General features: G+C 35.1%; 1 protein-coding gene across 2 annotated transcripts in view; it reads right to left on the bottom strand.

Moving 5' to 3' along the window:
• Nucleotides 1-18,509, bottom strand: part of MSH3 (mutS homolog 3) — a 230,807-nt gene that overhangs the window by 92,049 nt on the left and 120,249 nt on the right. For both annotated transcript variants that reach the window (XM_023214955.2, XM_023214956.2), the window contains exons 14-17: nucleotides 17,794-17,981; nucleotides 16,905-17,073; nucleotides 10,195-10,259; nucleotides 7,104-7,220 (exon numbers count right to left, since the gene is read on the bottom strand). In XM_023214955.2, coding sequence (XP_023070723.2) covers nucleotides 7,104-7,220; nucleotides 10,195-10,259; nucleotides 16,905-17,073; nucleotides 17,794-17,981 — 539 coding nt within the window. The remainder of the gene's footprint in view (nucleotides 1-7,103; nucleotides 7,221-10,194; nucleotides 10,260-16,904; nucleotides 17,074-17,793; nucleotides 17,982-18,509) is intronic.

Below are 18,509 nucleotides of genomic sequence, written 5' to 3'. Positions count from 1 at the left end.
GATTGTCCATCTGATTAACCCCATTGTAGACATAACATCTAGTTTATAATGTTGGCATAAAATAAACACTGTAATAAATATTTATTGAAGACAAGGGGAAAAGGTACTTTTCTCACTTATCTTCAGTTATCTTATTAATGCATATAAAAACTAAATTTTAGATTTGTTTTTTAAAAGATTATGGTCATTGCCTCAAGTCTTTGGCTACTTAAAACTATAATACCTATTGATATAAAAGCCTAAATGGCTTTTATTGAAAAACTTATTTGGAAAACATACATGAATACTTTTTTCTTTTTTCTTAAATTATCCCATTATCTCATATCATAGTATTTTATGTCAATGTGTGTAGTGTCGTATAAATTGTGGACATCTGTATGTAGTGATCAATTGTGGATGTGTGAAGTATACATAATTAAACTACAAAAATGACCCAAAACTTAATTTTTAAGAATGACCAGTATAAAGTATCTTTTTAAGTAACAGGAAACATATAGCTGAGCTTAAATCGTTATACTAACTACTCTGCCTCCAAGAGAGATTAAGTGATTGTTAGAGTAAAAAAAAACTCTAAGTAGGTGGTGATAAGTCACAAATTCTTCAAAGATTGGAAAATGAGAAAATGTAATTAACTAACTGTAAACAGGTCCAAAAGGAAAGCTGAAAGGAAAACAAACATTTACTAATCAAAGACTATGAAGAAGCCACTACATTTTTTTTCTTTACAACAACCATAAAGATAGGTCATTACCTACATTTTACAAATGAAGTTCAGAGAGAAAAAGCAGTTAGCCTAAAGCAATTGAGCCTAGACTCAAACTGAGCTCCTCCTATCACCCTACCTCACAGTGCAGTTTTACAGACTCCTACTAGCATCTTTCCTTATTTTTGTGCATACATAGAAATAAAATAGAAATAAGGTGCCTACTTTCTACATTTAAAAAATAGTGTAGCTCAGATATTCTGTACGACCTTTTAAAGATGATCCAAAAATGAGAAAAAAAACAACAAACGAACAATAAATGCCTCTCTTAAAAAACATTTCTCTATTGTAGTGTGAGTTTCAGAAATGTTGAGATGGTCTGTTTAGTACTGAAATCCAAAGGTTTCTAGAGTGCTTCCTAGCTTGAAAAAGATATGCAGATTACACTACTAGAGTGATGGACTATTCCTATATAATCATTATGACTTTTTAAAACTGTAACTTCTCATTTTTCTAGTATTAGAATAAGGTATTGTACATAAATGACTTTTTCCAGATACTAGGAACATTTTAACTATCCAGCTTTATTTCTGTGTTTTTTTGTGAACTGAAAAATATATTCACAGTGTACTATATACTTATTTGCTGACTAGACAGAACATAATGAATACAACTTATCTATTTCTCACTGAATTAAAGTTCATCAAAACAAATAATATGATTCCCAACGTGTTAGAATCTGTGCAAAACCCCAAACACAAAAGGGACAGGCCCCTGGCATCAGACAGGCAGCCCTCAGTCACCACTTTAAAATGTGGAGGGAAGTGGGGATAGCTAAGGGATCCAAAAAAATAGAAAGAATGAATAAGACCTACTATTTGATAGCACAATAGGATGACTATAGTCAATAACTTAATTGTATATTTTGGAATGGCTTAAGGAGTGTAATTGGATTGTCTGTAACTCTAAGGATAACTGCTTGAGGGGATGGATACCCCATTCTCCGTGATATGCTTATTCCACATTGCATGCCTGTATCAAAATATCTCATGTACCCCATAAATATATACACCTACTATATACCCACAAACATTTAAAAATAATTTAAAAAATAATAAAATAAAATAAAATGTTCCCTAGTTTTGAAGATGCCACATGTTGCATTGACCTAACTGTCCTGGGTGTTTAGAGTTAAGAGTCACCCTAAACCCAGAGTGGCTGCTCACTGACTTTGCCTTGTTATTCCTGCTCTGGCTTCGACTTTATTTTTCTTTCCTTTATTCCTTTTTTTTTTTTTTTTTTTTTTGACGTAGCAATCTAGCTTCTTCACCCAGGCTGGGGTGTAGCGGCACGATCTCAGCTCACTACAACCTTCACCTCCCAGATTCCAGCGATCCTCCTGCCTCAGCCTCCAGAGTAGCTGGGATTATAGGCGTGCACCACCACGCCCAGCAAATTTTTGTACTTTTAGTAGAGACGGGGTTTCCCCATGTTGGCCAGGCTAGTCTTGAACTCCTGGCCTCAAGCAGTCCACCTGTCTCAGCCTCCCAAAGTGCCGGGATTACAGGCATGAGCCACTGCACCTGGCCATGGCTCTGACTTTAGATCTGACCACTCACTGCCCTCTTGTACTGTGGCGTATGCTGTCCTTGTTCTAATTACTGACCCATCCGGTCCTCCTATCTAGGCACCCTCTCTTTTGCCAGAAAGCAGCCACATTTGCTGTTTCTGCCCTTGCCTCTTGGGACAGGAGCATCAAAGCTTTAGCAGTAACAAATGGTCAGTTTTTTTTCTCACTCTTGCCCTCCTTCTCAGATCCTGCCCAGGTCCTCAAGACCCTAATTTGCTACTACTTAGCAGCTTGACTTGAAGGTAGCTGTCTCTGATGATCTAATGTTTAAGATGGAAATGAGTTAACACAGCTCTTAGTGGGTCCCATTTCAGTTACAACAACAAAAAAGCAGGGAGGGATAAAGTAATTATTTTGATATGAACAACAATGTTCTTTCTGATGTCAATGGTATAAATAAGACATGAATACAATGAAAAACTATCAAAAACCTATATCATCATCACAACTCTTAAAGAAGCCTTGACTTCTTGGTCTTTGTCCATTTGATATACTTTGCCAAACTTCAGGTAGATTATCCATACTTAGAAAAATGGTAAGCTGAAAAATGGTCAATGCAGATAACAATCTGATAGACTGGGTTTATAGCATAACAACAAGCAATTTTATCACTATGCTACCAACCAACTTAAGGATGAAGTCAAGGCACTATAATTTAACCTCTGGCCAAAAGATATTGCTGAATCCATAAGAAGCAGATGAAGACACTTGGGTTCTAAAGCTGTTATGGTGTTATGATGACTACAGAAGTTTACCATCAAGTGTTGCTCAATGATATCTGAAGTTAATAAAAATTGAAAATACTTTATTTGCAAATGAATTCTACAATTTTGTATTATATATTATAATTCAACTTGTAAATAATTTGCGATTGAGAAGATTACTGAATATACACAGTCCATCTTCTAGAACAAAAAAAGAGAGAGACATGTTTCAAGGGAGGATTTACTCCACAGCAGTGTCTACAGCCTTAATTTCTGGCAACATTTTGATCAAAAGTAATATGACTAATACACAACAGTTAGTACCTCAGTAAGTGACAAATACATTTGTAATGCTGGTATTCAATCCTCTGATGTCAGGTTCACTGAGGTTAATCACTTTTTTAATGATATCACAGTGACACCATCTGGCACCTCAATAAATAGTGTACATAACAATCAATGCTGCTCTCAAGTGGGGGCTCTAGCTGCAAAATGCTCTAGGTAAATTTCAGCCAATATTCCTCTTTTTGGATAAAAACTTCAATGCATTTTTCTTATTCTGAAAGTAATATAGGTACATTATAGGTACCTCTGAAATCGTGCTCAGTCATCCCTCGGTATCCATAGGAGACTGGTTCTAGGACCCCCCTGCAGATGCTAAAATCCAATATGCTCAAATTCCTTACATAAAATGGCAAAGTAGTAGTATATAACCTATGTACATACTCCTATAGGCTTTAAATCATCTCTAGATTACTCACAATACATAATACAATGTAAATGCTATAAATAAATAGCAGTTATATTGTACTGTTTCAGAAATAATGACAAGCAGAAAAAAAGCCTGTATGTGTTCAGTATAGATGCTACCATCCTTTTCATTCCTCTAATATTTTCAATCTGCAGTTGGTTAAATCCATGGATGCAGAACCCACAGATATCAAGAGCCAACTGCATTTGCAAAGGAAAGAAATTAAAATCACCAGTAACCTCATCATCCAGAAATAATCAGTTAATGTTTTGAGTCTATATATATATACACACACATACACATATATGTTCACATGTATATAGGAATAGATATTTCTCCAAAGATATACACATGGCCAATAAGCATATTAGTAATACAATAAGCATATATAATCTTTAAAATATAGAATCTGTATGCTGTGCATTATGTGAATATACACATATAAAATTGTATCATACTTTTACTTTTTTACATCACTTTCTTCACTTAGTAATTAAGAGTATCATATGCTTCTGTGATGTTATATTTACTGTTAGCTCACTCTTTGCAATCTCAATTATAGCGTAGGGATAACATAATAAAAACTCCTGGGTCAACCTAGTAGAAGGCCCAGTCAGAAGGCTGATACAGTAAGAATGGTTTGAGGTAATAATGGGCTGTTAGAAGACAACATAAAAAGGGACAAATCAAAGAAACATCTCAAAGGTGGAAAAAGACAATCAGAAATTTGATAACAGGTTGGGCATGGTGGCTGGCACCTATAATCTCAGCACTTTGGGAGGCCGAGGCAGGCGAATCACTTGAGCCCAGGAGTTCAAGATTATGCTGGGGAACACAGAGAAACCCTGTCTCTACAAAAACACTTAAAAATTAGCCAGGTGTGGTGGTGCATGCCTGTGGTACCAGTTACTAGGGGGCTGAGGTGGGAGGACTGCTTGAGCTGGGGAGGTAGAGGTTGCAAGTAGTTATGATTGTACCACTGCACTCCAGCCTGGGTGGCAGAATGAGACCCCCCCCAAAAAAAGAACTTGATAACAGACAAAGGGACCAAAGGGAAGAAAGAATCAAGAATAACACCAAGATAATTAGCCTGGGAGTACTGAACTTTCTTTAGTCTGGAATAATGACAGAGCATAGAACCCAGATCTATGAAATTATTGTATGGTCTGAATAGAGTGAACAGGAAATTACCTCATCAAATCCCAGAACCCTTCTAGAATGTGAGTCCTTGAAGACTGAAAGGTATAATTTTAGTTCAGTTTTCACATTCTCAGTGGTAATACTAAGGAAAAAGCCAGGAGAACTGAAAGACTCAAAGGCTCTGAAAACCCTTAAAATAGAAAATTGAAAGTGAAATAGAAAAGAAACTGAATAGACAAAATTTCCATCCCTACATTCAAGATTCTGAGTCAAGATAGTCTCAAAAGATTTAAGTAAATTGGAATCTCTTCCTGGTCTTATAATTCAAGACTCCTCAGGGCAAAAAGATTGGTACCAACTTACTTACTTGTAAAAATTCTCACGTCTTCTTTGTTTTTTGTTTTTTTCATTTCATTTCAGGTTGATTACTTGAAATACAATAAAGCTCCCTGAAGGACATCATTGAATTTTTACTGTTTAAGGTTGTATTTATTTATTTGAGACAAAGTCATGCTCTGTTGCCCAGGCTGGAGTGCAGAGGCGCAATCTCGGCTCACTGCAACCTCTGCCTCCCCGGTTCAAGTGATTCTCTTGCATTAGCTTACTAAGTTAGGTGGGATTACAGGTACCTGCCACCACACCCAGCTAATTTTTGTATTTTTAGTAGAGACGGGGTTTCACCATGTTAGCCAGGCTGGTCTTGAATTCTTGGCCTCAAGTGATCCGCCCACCTCGGCCTCCCAAAGTGCTGGGATTACAGGTGTGAGCCACTGCGCCTGGCCTGTTTACAGTTTTAAAGTAAGAGACTAACAGAGATGTATTTAGACTGATGCCTGCAGGCTCACCATGGGCAGGCTGGCAAAGGCCACATACCTGGCTGCCGGATGGCTGGGGCTGAATCTGGGCTCCAACTCTTACCCTTAGAAGATTAACTTCTTATTTCTGAATCTCACTTTATTCATTTGTAAGTTGGGTATGATACTTAGCCTTACAGGAGTCACATGAAAAATAATGAGTTTATATATAAAGTACTCAGACCAGTGGTGGCCTAGAGCTGGCTCCTATGGACTCATGAAAATCAACTGTGCACATCTCTTCCCAACTCCAGTCCAGTGGTAGCTTCACATCAGCCCTGGTGGCAGTGTTTACACTTCAGAAACCAGCAAACTCTACAAACATGACTGCCCTTCCAAAGAGCTGGCTATTAACCATTCACCAGCACACCATGACTTAAAACTGACAATACAAATATATGACTATCAATAAATCCAGAATGTGAGGCATTCTTTGAGACAATGGTAAGGAGTCTTCAAAAAATACCATGGTAAAAAAACAAAAAAGATGGCAGACAATTTTAGGTTCAGATAGACTAAAGAAACATAATTACCAAATGCAACATGTAAAAGTTGATTACATCTTTCATTTTAAAATCTAAAGGGAGGGCAACATTGGAAAAATTCAAGAAATTCAAATATATTCACAAATTAATGTTAATTTTTTTAGATGTAATAATGGTGTTAAGATTACATAGTAGAATGTCCTTATTTTTAAAGATGCAGGTTTAAGTATTTAGGAGTAAAGTGTTATGATGTCTAAAACTTACTTCCAAATGTTTCAGGAAAAAAATACGAGAGATAAAAAGCAAATGTGGCAAATGCTAACATGTGATGAACCTAGGTGAAGGGTGTATAGGTGGTCATCTTAACTTTCAGTAGATTTTAAAAATTTCTTTCAGGCTGGGTGCAGTGGCTCAAGCCTGTAATCCCAGCACTTTGGGAGGCCGAGGCAGGCAGATTACTTGAGGTCAGGAGTACAACATCAGCCTGGCCAACATGGCGAAACCACATCTCTACTAAAAATACAAAAATTATCTGGGTGTAGCAGTGGGTGCCTGTAATCCCAGCTACTCAGGAGGCTGAGGCACAGAGAATTGCTTGAACCTGAGAGGTGGAGGATGCAGTGAGCTGAGATCGTGCCACGGCACTCCAGCCTAGGTGACAGAGCAAGACTCAGTCGCAAAAAAAAAAAAAAAGAAATAAAATCAGACAACACATGTACTCAACTATTTTATGGTGGGTCACAAGCTGTAACCTCTATTTTCTTTTTGATGGAAAGATTTTTCCAGTCTGTCTCTCATAGCAAAAAGTCAGATTATATTTTTCACTGCAAACTCACTCTAGAAAATCAAGCCATTCAGCACTGCAGTCAAGGACTAGCTGCTCCCGGAGCTGATTCAGATGTCTGTAATTTTCTACAACAAAAGGAGAGTGAAACCGGCTCACAGCTTTTGTGCTAGAAGACAGGAAAAAACATAAATAGGAAATCAAGGTTAGTAAAAAATCTGAAATGCCATCACTTTAGAAAATAAAAATAGTTGTTTATTATTCTCTGATGAACCTTGAAAATAAACAGCTGTAAATAGAAGAACATTCTTTAATTATGGTCCTGAACTCTACTAATTCCAAAGAACATGACTTTGCTCAGGAAGCCTTTTAAAATGCATTTCAAATTATACCCATATGGCAAAGTCAGAGTTTAGAACTTTTATTTCATAGGCAAAAAGCTTTTTTCTTTAAATTATACTAAGTGAAAATGCTCTTTAAAAAAGATCAGAAGCAAATATGGTAAAAGAAAGTATGATAAAGCTAGGAGGTAGATACATTGGTGAAGGTTATATTATTCTTTGTTTTATGGGCTTTTCTGTATGACTGAAGTATTTCAGAGAAAAAAGAAAAATAAAAAGCATTACAAAGAATAGCAATGCATTAATTCAGGAGGCAATTAAGAAAGAGATTTCAGGATACTGTGATCTGTACAGATTCACAGTGGCTCTGGATGGGAAGAAATACCACATGCTCCCCATCTGGGCTTAAGTATCATCTCTGCTCTCCGTTCAGTAGCTAGAGCACAACAGGGGATGCCATGGGTCCCCAGTCAGAGAAGCCAGGTCGAGGCTCTGGTCCTGCTACTTACTTACTAACTATGTGATTTGGGGCAAATGAAACAGACCTTCTCTAAATATCACTTTCCTCATCTATGAAACGGGGACAATAATATCTACCTCATAGTTACTGTTGACAGGATCAAACAGATAACACTTAGGAGAGCGCCAATAAGTATTCAACAAAAATTAGTTGTTTTGTGGTGGTGGTGGTTGCCATTGCTGTTAATGCTGTCATTATGATAAGTCTTCAAGAAAAAAAGGTCAAGGTGTCTGGTCTTTGTTTGCTCCCCAACTCTTGTAATACACTGTTGCACTTTAATTTGCCAAATTGCTGGATTAGGGGTGGGCCTTTTGCATTCAAAATCTGACTCCTGATGTTCTAACCCATCTCTGTCAAAACTCTATGGCCCAACAGATAAATTGCAATGAGCCTTTCCCAAACTATCTTATCTGTTGATTCAATTTACATTACTGAACATTTGAAAGATGGTGTCACTGATTTATGCCTTGCTTGTTGCTTTAAAATTGTATCATCTAGACTTCTATGCCAACATATTTATCAAAGCTTTATCTTCTGGAAAAACTCATTTAGTGAGATATTTCGGTTATTGTTGTAGACAGACTAACATGGTTTTTGGTAATTTCTCTTCATAATGCATATTTCATTCATTAGCTGTGATACAGGACAAAAGCAGATAAAGGAAAGAATGTCTGCAAAAAGAGAAAACAACATCCCCTAGAATCAACAATACTCAAATCTAAAGTACAGCTTCTGGCAGCATTTAAAAAAAAAGATGGTATTAGAACGGAAGAAATCCATGCCTGTGCCTTCAGCATCTGATGATGTGGTAATGGATAATAAACATTTTCTTTTTAAGTTAAAATAATAAATTACTGGGAGGCCAAGGCAGGTGAATCACTTGAGTTCGAGACCAGCCTGGCCCACCCCTGGTGAAACCCCGTGTCTACTAAAATACAAAAAAAATTAGCCAGCGGTGGTGGCAGGTGCCTGTAATCCCAGTTACTTGGAAGGCTGAGGCAGGAGAATCACTTGAACCCGTGAGGCGGAGGTTGCAATAGGCTGAGATCGCGTCACTACACTTCAGCCTGGGTGACAAAAAGAGACTCCGTCTTAAAAAAAAATCTATATATATATATGTATCATTATATATATTTTTGTATATATGTATATGTGTAATAAATTAATCAGTCACACATTATGTCAAAATTTCCCTTCATCCTTAAAAGAGAATGCCTGTACACTATTACCAGTTACTGGTCCCACTTCTACCATCTTAGGCAAATGTACCATTTTTATCTCATGTTTGTGCAACTTATTGATGACAGTACTAATAAATATTCAAATATTCCACAAAGGATACTACTCACAGCTGTGTATACTTCCCTAATACCTGTCTTCAAATGAGTCCTCTCTTGGAGATTAATGTCTAACCAAGGAGAAAAGGCAGAGTCCTATTGTGGTTCTCTAAATTTGTTTTTGATTAATTTATTTTCATCAATTCACGATCTGGGTTATAAAAAAAAGATGTAAAGAATTACAATAATTATGTGCCAAGGAAGGCATTAAGAGTAAAGAAATGTGGAGTTCGGTGAGGTAGAAAATGAAATTGCAGCTTCTTGTAAGAAATGTCAGGCATAGCATTCATCATGAAGTAAAAGCAACTAAATTAATCTTACAATTGAAGGTTCCTCAACTTTTCTTCCATGTGTACCCTGTGCTATAAGAATAAAACAGTAATTTACAAAATAAGAAAACAAATGTGTAAAAATAAGATACCCTTTTGAAAAATGTTTTAAAATCAATGATAAAGAGTTAAAAATAATAATCTCCTTGGTTAAAAGTTCCTTAAGAAAGGGCAGAGCACAGTGGCTCACGCCTGTAATTCCAACACTTTGGGAGGCTGAGGTGGATGAATCACCTGAGGTCAGGAGTTTGAGACCAGTCTGGCCAACAGGGTGAAACCCCGTCTCTACTAAAAATACAAAAATTAGCCGGGGGTGGTAGTGCACGTCTGTGGTCCCAGATACTCGGGAGGCTGAGGCACAAGAATCCCTTGAATCAGGGAGGTGGAGGTTGCAGTGAGCTGAGATTATACCACTACACTACAGCCTGGGCAACAGAGCAAGACTATATCTCCCCACGCAAAAAAAAAAAAAAAAAAAAAAAGTTCCATAAGAAAAAATAAAAATAAAAAGAACTGCTTTTAATTTCAAGAACGTGGCTACTATGACCCCAGTAGCACATAGATATACAGATGTAATTATAATTCATTGTAAGAAAAAAATGTATTTTAAACCTACCTTCCAACCTTTACCCAATCAGTTGGTATACAAGATACAGCAGAGTTCTTTATTTCGATCATAAACTGAAACAAATACAAATGAACAGATATTTAGATGAGTAATCATTATATATTTTAAAGCTTTCCCCAAATTGTGGTATAACAAATTATTATATATTGTTAAACACTCAAAATAAGTCCAGTATTGTTTTTCAGACTGTATATATGTCAATACAGACAAATATTATTAATTAAGGATTCAATACTTGGGACAAAGTACAATTTGTGTTGTGTAAAACATTTGTAATACTTGGGCTTTCATGTTTCTAATATTGTTATACATATACTCTGAATGATGGCTTTTTCATTAACCATCTCTTTCATTTATTAATACTGACTTATCTTAAGAATTCTATTACTCATAAAAGATTGAATTTCTAAGCATATAAGATTTTAAAATATTCAATTAGTAGATGTTACACTGGTCTGAGATATGATCCTCCCCTATTCTGAACAGAGAAGATTTTTAGATAGTTTTTACCCAAGGAACCGAAATCCTCTAGAAGTATCTTCACAGGAAAGCACTGACTTCCCTAACTATAAAGAGAAGAAAGTATTTCTTTCCATATGAGAGTTTTCTTTAAGTTTTCACTTATATGAACCATAGTATCTTTTTCTTATTTTGGTGGGTACATGGTAGTTGTATATATTCATTGGTTACATGGGATAGTTTGATACAGGCATGCAATGCATAATAATCACATCAGGGTAAATGGGGTATCCATCACCTCAAGCATTTATCTTTTGTGCTACAAATAATCTAATTATACTCTTTTAGTTATTTTTAAATGTACAATTAAATTATTGATTATAATTACCGTGTTGTTACCAATATTAGGTTTTATTCATTCTTCCTGTTTCTTTTTTATCCATTAACCATCCCCTCATCCTCCCCACTCCCACTACCACTACCAGTTTTTGGTAACCATCATTCTATTCTATATCTCCATGAGTTCAACTGTTTTAATGTTTAGGTCCCACAAGTTAAGTGACAACATGCCAAGTTTGTCTTTTTGTACCCGGCATATTTCCCTTAACCTAATGACCTCCATAATCCACCCATGTTGTTGCAAATGACAGGATCTCATTCTTTTTTATGGCTCAATAGTACTCCATTGTGAATACATACTACAGTTTCTTTACCCATTCGTCTGTTGATGGACACTTAGTTTGTTTCCAAATCTTAGCTATTGTGAATAGTGCTGCAATAAACACGGCAGTGCAGATATCTCTTTAATATACTAATTTCCTTTCTTTTGGGTATATACCTAGCAGTGGGATTGCTGGATCATATGGTAGTTTTTTTTTTTTTTTTTTGAGGGACCTCCAAACTGTTCTCCATAGTGATGGTGGTACTATAATTTACATTCCCACCAACAGTGTACGAGAGTTTCCTTTTCTCCACATCCTCATCAACATTTGTTATTGCCTGTCTTTTGGATAAAAGTCATTTTGACTGGGGTGACATAATATCTCATTATCATTTTAATTTACATTCATAATATCTTTATAGATCCACCTGTGCTCTGTAAATAAAGTTCTCATCAGCCAGGAAGCAAGTGAAGTTCTATCAAACCATTCATTTTTAGCCTTAGTTATATATTACTTCTTCTCAGTGTGCTTGCATTCCTGTATTATTACAATCAAATTCAGGCTGGATGCGATGGCTCACACCTATAATCCCAGCACTTTGGGAGGCTGAGGTGGACGGATTACGTGAGGTCAGGAGTTCAAGACCAGCCTGGCCAATATGGTGAAACCCCATCTCTACTAATAATAATACAAAAATTAGCCAGGCCTGGTGGCAGGCACTTGTAATCCCAGCTACTCAGGAAGCTGAGGCAGGAGAATCACTTGAGCCCAGGAGGTGGAGGTTGCAGTGAGCTGAGATCGCACCACAGTGCTCCAGCCTGGGCGACAGAGCAAGACTCTGTCTCAATAAAAAAACAAAAACAAAAAAAACAATTCAATGATTCATTTAAATAAATTTCTAAAAACCCATTTTGAGTGTAATGGAACCCCAGAAGCTGTGTGGTTGTAATTTTGAGGGAGCTATGAGAACTTTTTCACATTTATCAGTTTTATTATATGCACATAACTTCAGGTATTTATAATGTTCATATTAATAACAGTATCAACATGGTTCTTGAGTTTATTTTTCCCATTAATAGAAATACTGTAGTTTTTATTTTTACATTAATTATATTAAGAATTAGTGACTAATTTCCCTTAGAAAAATGTTTTGAACTAGTGATGCCCTCATGTACAGAGAATTAATACAGTTTCAAATCTGCTACACCCACTTAAATAGTTAAGAGTCAAGAGTCTAAAAAGCCTCCTTTGGCTACAAAAAGTAACTTTTGAAAAACCACAAAAAAAATCATTAATGGGAAACATAAAACCACTTTTAAACCGTGCTAAATAATTCTGCTATTTTAAAGTGTTCTACCAAAAGAGATGTTGGCCTTTTTATAAAATAATTCTGGAAAGCACTCTGCTAAAGGCAAACAGCAAAATTCAGGAACAGACTGATTGGATCACTGATATTTGGGAAGGACACATCCAGATGCATAATGACTAACAGAGCTCCACAGGAGTTACTGCCTAAGGGACAACGGACATTTTGAACAAGGAGCACCTTGGGAACAGTTTGGACCACAACTATTCAATCTGTAAGTATCAAAAGTTCTACTCTAGGACCACAATCGCTACAGTGGGCCACCAAATACAGAGCCAATACAGTGCCAATGCAGGTGGGAAAACAGCAGGAGTCAGGAAGGCACAAGTTAACGTCCTCAGACAGGGGCTGGTCCTTGGACTGATCCTGAGTGTCCCTTTTCCTCACTCAGCAGTCCTCAGAATTTCAGCCTGGGTTCCTCCTCAGATTGGTCATCTGCTAGCTTTTCTTCTCTTCTACAGCGATGATGAGATACAAAATTTTTTCTCTAGCTATTCTTTTTTTTTTTTAACATTCTAAGAATGAACAGATAGGCCTTTGGTTTAAGAATTTTATTACTAAAGAAAAGAAAACTAACATAGAAAAATAGCATACATTCCAGTAATCTTAGAAAGCTCTCATAGCAACTTTTCCTGCTTTACAGTTCCTGACTTTGTTTCTTAGGTGTTGATGTGAGTAGTCTGCCTTGATTCATTATAGCAATCTCTCATATTCTTCTCCTGGGACCCAATTCTGTCTTAGTTAAATGTCAGATACTGTTACTCAATCTATATAGCCTGTGGTATCACTGGGCTGGCAACATCACTAGGTTTGCCGAAATTCTTACTCACTCCAGAAACTGCTGTTTTCTCCAGCACCACACTTAATCCATTCCTCCACTCCCCACTTTTCATTCTCTTAATAATTTAAGCATTTTTTACTATATTTTAAATCTAAGTAAAAAGTACTCAGATTTAACAGATTATTTTCCACATTTTAAACATAGTAAACAGATATTTGGATATGCTGCATGCTGTCAATTAATAAAACTCTTTCTAAATATTTTTTCCAATATTTTTCTTTTTCCCTTAGTAATAATAATACTTATCAGTACTGCCCCCAATGTAAATATTTCCCCATTTCCATTCCATATTTGATTCAAGGTTAAGAGATAATTGGTCTATATTCATAAAATATGATAGAGACTGTAACAGAAGCAGTAAACTATGTAAACTTCTGCTTTCATTACATACATACTTTCATAGATACATACATACATACATTACATAATACATAATAATGTACATTATTATATAAAAATATAAAGTTTCTGCTTTCATTAATTTCTTCTAAGCCAATACTTACATAGTCAGAGACAATAAGGCATCATACAATAAGGTTTTAGTATTCTAATGAGTATATAAAAGCTGGGAACAGAGGTGAAAAATGAATGTTGTCAAAATAACACTGGATTAACAGACCAGCACATTTATCTAATTTTGGTAAAAATAACAAGATCCACATACCATCACATGGATCACACTGGGCTGCTATAACGGGTCTTTTAAGGTTATTACAAAAGCTGTATGTATAGAAATAAAATGTCAGAACAGAAAGGTATAAAGAAGCACCAATAAATGTAAAATAAGGGTTTTCCACCCTGCCTCCCTCACTTCTCAGAGATAATCATATTTGATGGAGTCTTTTCCTAGCCTTTTAAGTACCTTTAAATAATTTGAGAATACCATTAGTCTTTTTTTTTTTTTTTGACAGGGTTTCACTCTGTTGCCCAGGGTGGAGTATAGTGGCATGATCACGGGTCACAGCAACTTCAGCCTGTCAGGCTCAAGCGATTCTCTACCTTAGTCTCCCGAGTAGCAGGGACTATACACACATTTCACTATGCCTGGCTAATTTTATTTTTATATTTAGAGATGGTGTCTCACTATGTTGCCCAAGCAGGTCTCGAATTCCAGAGCTCAAGCAATCCTCCTGCCTTGGCCTCCCAAAGTGTTGGGATTATAGGTGTGAGCCACTATAGTCTTTTTTAAAACAGAATTTGATGAAAACAAGTTTGAATATTTAGAATTCCTTTGGTGTTCCAATGAATGAAATCATTAATTTTCAAAAGGTTTTATGAAAGTAATTTTGTGTTAACGTTCTACTAAAATCCTAGAGAAGATTTATTAAAAACCAACAATAATCCATCCTACTATTAATAACGAAGAAACTTTGTTCCTCAAATTCATCAACTTAACCTAGTAAAGACAAAACATAACTGATCTTCTTTTCTAATATTTTTTAATACAATTAGTTGATCTCCATGCTGTACTTTTTCTTAAACCTCAATGCCACACTCATAATGAATAACCAGTCTACTATCTCTTATGAATTCCTGATAATTTTCTTTCATTTTTACTCAAAAACTACCAAATGAATCCAGGACCGTCTTTCCAAGACTTAAATTTTATTTTGAATACTATGAGCTCTAAAATGTCCAGATTTTGTCAGATAAAATCCATAGTGTTGAGAATCCTTTGTGTTAATATTTGGAATTAATAAATGGAATGAAATACTGATATTAACATAATAGAAAGACAAGAGTCTGGCAGAATTGGGCTGGATTTGTGCTTCTGACCTTGGGTAACTTATCTAACTACTCCAAACCTGTTTTCTTTTCAACAAAACTAGAATGACCGACCCTTTTTGGCGTTGTTACAAGAATTAAATAATATATGTAGGCACTTATCACTGTTCTAGACTTTAACAAGTACTTCATAAATGGTAACTCTATTACTATTACTGTTATTATATGAGTAGTATAAGCATAGCACTTTATGATTAAAAAGCACTTTCATGTATTTTAACTTAATTGGTTTCCATAATAGCCTTATAACAGAGGTAACTCTTCCATGGTCATATAGCATGTAAATGGTAGAACTGGCACTTACACTTAGCTTTCTTCACTGTAACACCAGGCAGCCACTTTTCTACTACATATCTTTTATTAAAATAACTAAAGCAATGTTCATCATCTGATTTTAAACCAATAGCCAGAATGGTGGCCTTTAGGCCAATTTTCCCTTTGCAAGGTCATGATTGCATAGTGAAAACAAGAATTACAATTAAATATTTGGTATTTGTCTGTTCAGACAATAAACTTAAGTATAAATATTGTCAAATCATTTTTCTATTATATAGAGCTCCATGTGGCATTGTGAATGTCTGCTGAGTATAATATCTTAATAACTGTAGTTCAGAAGATAGGTTGACTTAATGGGTAAATCTATGAAATAACACAAGACAAACATTTTAATGAATATTCTCTATTAATGTAGAGCTTCTTATTTCAAATAACTATACAATCAACAATCTTTTGCCAAAACACACAAAGCAATGTAAATGTTAAAAATTTTGATTTGAAATTAAGTTCTTCCCCACCAGAAAAATATCTATTTTTTAAAAATCCTGAATAAAATGCTCACTCTATAGAAGTTATCCATAAGTTTCCTAATTTGGTATTTTAATAAAACAGAATTTCTCAAACTCCCTCTGTTTGAATCTTCATATTTTATTAAAATAAGATATAGGAGTAGCATGCCTCAAGACTCAGAATAGGACTGAAAAGTACAACCATATTTAAAAGGCATACTTCTTCCTTTTCTGGTTCTCATTCAGACACTACTATCAAACTTTAAACAGAAGTACACACCCCAAGAAACATATTCTAAACAGTACCATAATTTTATGGAAGACTCACTAAGTGTAGTTTTTCACTCTAGATTTGTTTTTTTAGCAGCTATACTCTTAACTTTAGGAGGAAGCCCCGCCGTTTAATCACTACATGAGCCAATCAACACAGGTGGCCAACTTTGTATTATTTCATCATCTGTAAGGCAGGGATCAAAGACTAACTTGTCTTTCCTGGATTTAGAACAAATGAATTCTATAAGTTGCTATTCATAATAATCGAGATTTTCTATAATATAATTTCAACAGATAACGCTAATACACATATAACATTAAGTTGCATTACTTTCACAAGACACTAATAAAACACCATCATTAAAATAATTCTTATCAAAACAAGTTCTTACAACATATTTCCAAGGAACAAAACAGAAAATCTGAAGAGATAATACATATCCTATCCTCAGATTTTTATTTACATTTTAAAATAGCTTTTCTACTAGAGGAAAACTAATAGAAAATCAAAGTAGGTTTGACATTACCTCCTGTCCTGATACTGTCACATATTGTGCAGAAGGATTTTTTAGTATTTTTCGTATTTCTTGCAAATGCATTCGGATCTTGTCACTAACACCTTGAATTTCATCCTTCCTCTTTTTTATTAAAGGGAAGTCAGAAAGGTCTTTAAATAATTCAGTTTTATCCCCAACTCTAAAAAATCAAAAAATGCAAATACATATTTGAAGTTTATTGATTAGAGCAGTTATCGCTTATTTTTCATAGTGTGATGAAAGAGGAAAGCACAGGAAGTCAGGGAAATGAGGTTCCAATTGTCACTAAGCACTTATGGGTTTGTTTTTTAACTTCTCTGAGGATGGTCAAAATTACCCTAATATCATTTTCACTTTTTAAGTTCATGATTCCCATGGTTAAACCGAGAGATACATTATTTGTTGTTTGCCTATGCAGAAAACAAAGACAAATGTAAATGTCAAATCCTATTCCATTTATATAGAACGTTTTGTGCAATACATTATAAAAGAACTACCTTTTAAAGGATAACTTTGCTTTTACAGATTCTAAATATAAGGACATCTCTGGAAATATAGGAAATGAGTACAAGATATCTGACATTCATTTTGGGGTTAATAATCTACTACTGCTTGGCCTTGCCTGTGTTTTACCTTTCCATCATCTGATACCTGGGGGAGTATTATATCTGTCCTAGATGGTAAACTGCCCAAATTTTAGATAGCAAGTATTCCAACTGTAATGTAACACTTTTAGGGTCCAAACACATTTCTAATTATGTATGTACTCATTCAACTTCTATTATCATTCTAGTAAAGATTAAGAATCCACAAATCAAATAGCAAATGCACTGAAGTATACTGACTGCTGAAAAAGAAGAATTCAGGGTCTGGTACTTACTTGGCAGCTTGTTCATTGAGTATCTTTAAGTAATGCTCCACTGGACTGAGGAGTTCAGGAATTTCTAAAATAACGGTGCGGAGCAAGTCTGACTGAACGTGGGAATTAACAGCAGGTATTATTGCTTGAAATTCTGACTTTAGGTGATATAAGGTTTTGACAATCAAGAAGAACTCTTGGGTAGAACACTGAAAATAGAAATTTTTTTACAAAATAGCATAAGATACATGAAAATGAAGTTTAGTGATCTTTTAAAAGTTAGAATCAGAATTGAGGAAAGTTTAAATTTTCTATTAACTAGTTAGTTGAAATAAAATATCACTGATATTTTCTAAATGAGGTTAAATACTATGTAATATTTTAAAGGCATAAAGGAAATAATGTTAGCCAAGGAAAACAAAGCCAATACTTGTTTAATATTTTTTCATTTTAAAATAACATAAACCAAATAGCAAAAATAGGTTAAACAAGCTAAAAAATGTGAAGGATAATATCTGTAAGACATAACAGACACAAGGCAAAATTCTCCCAAACATAATAGGCTCTTACAAATTGACATGAAAAAGATGAATAATAAAAAGAACAATGGCTAAACAAACTGAATATGCAGCTCATAGAAAGAGAACAGTCAGTATGTGCATGATTATCTTCATATACAACTAAAGACAAGCAAATTAGAAATACAGGATAGCATTTTTCACTTATCAGAATGTCAA

This window comes from Piliocolobus tephrosceles, chromosome 4 (genome assembly GCF_002776525.5).
Source record: "Piliocolobus tephrosceles isolate RC106 chromosome 4, ASM277652v3, whole genome shotgun sequence".
Lineage (NCBI taxonomy): Eukaryota > Metazoa > Chordata > Mammalia > Primates > Cercopithecidae > Piliocolobus > Piliocolobus tephrosceles.
This window is presented reverse-complemented; position numbering and strand designations above follow the sequence as displayed.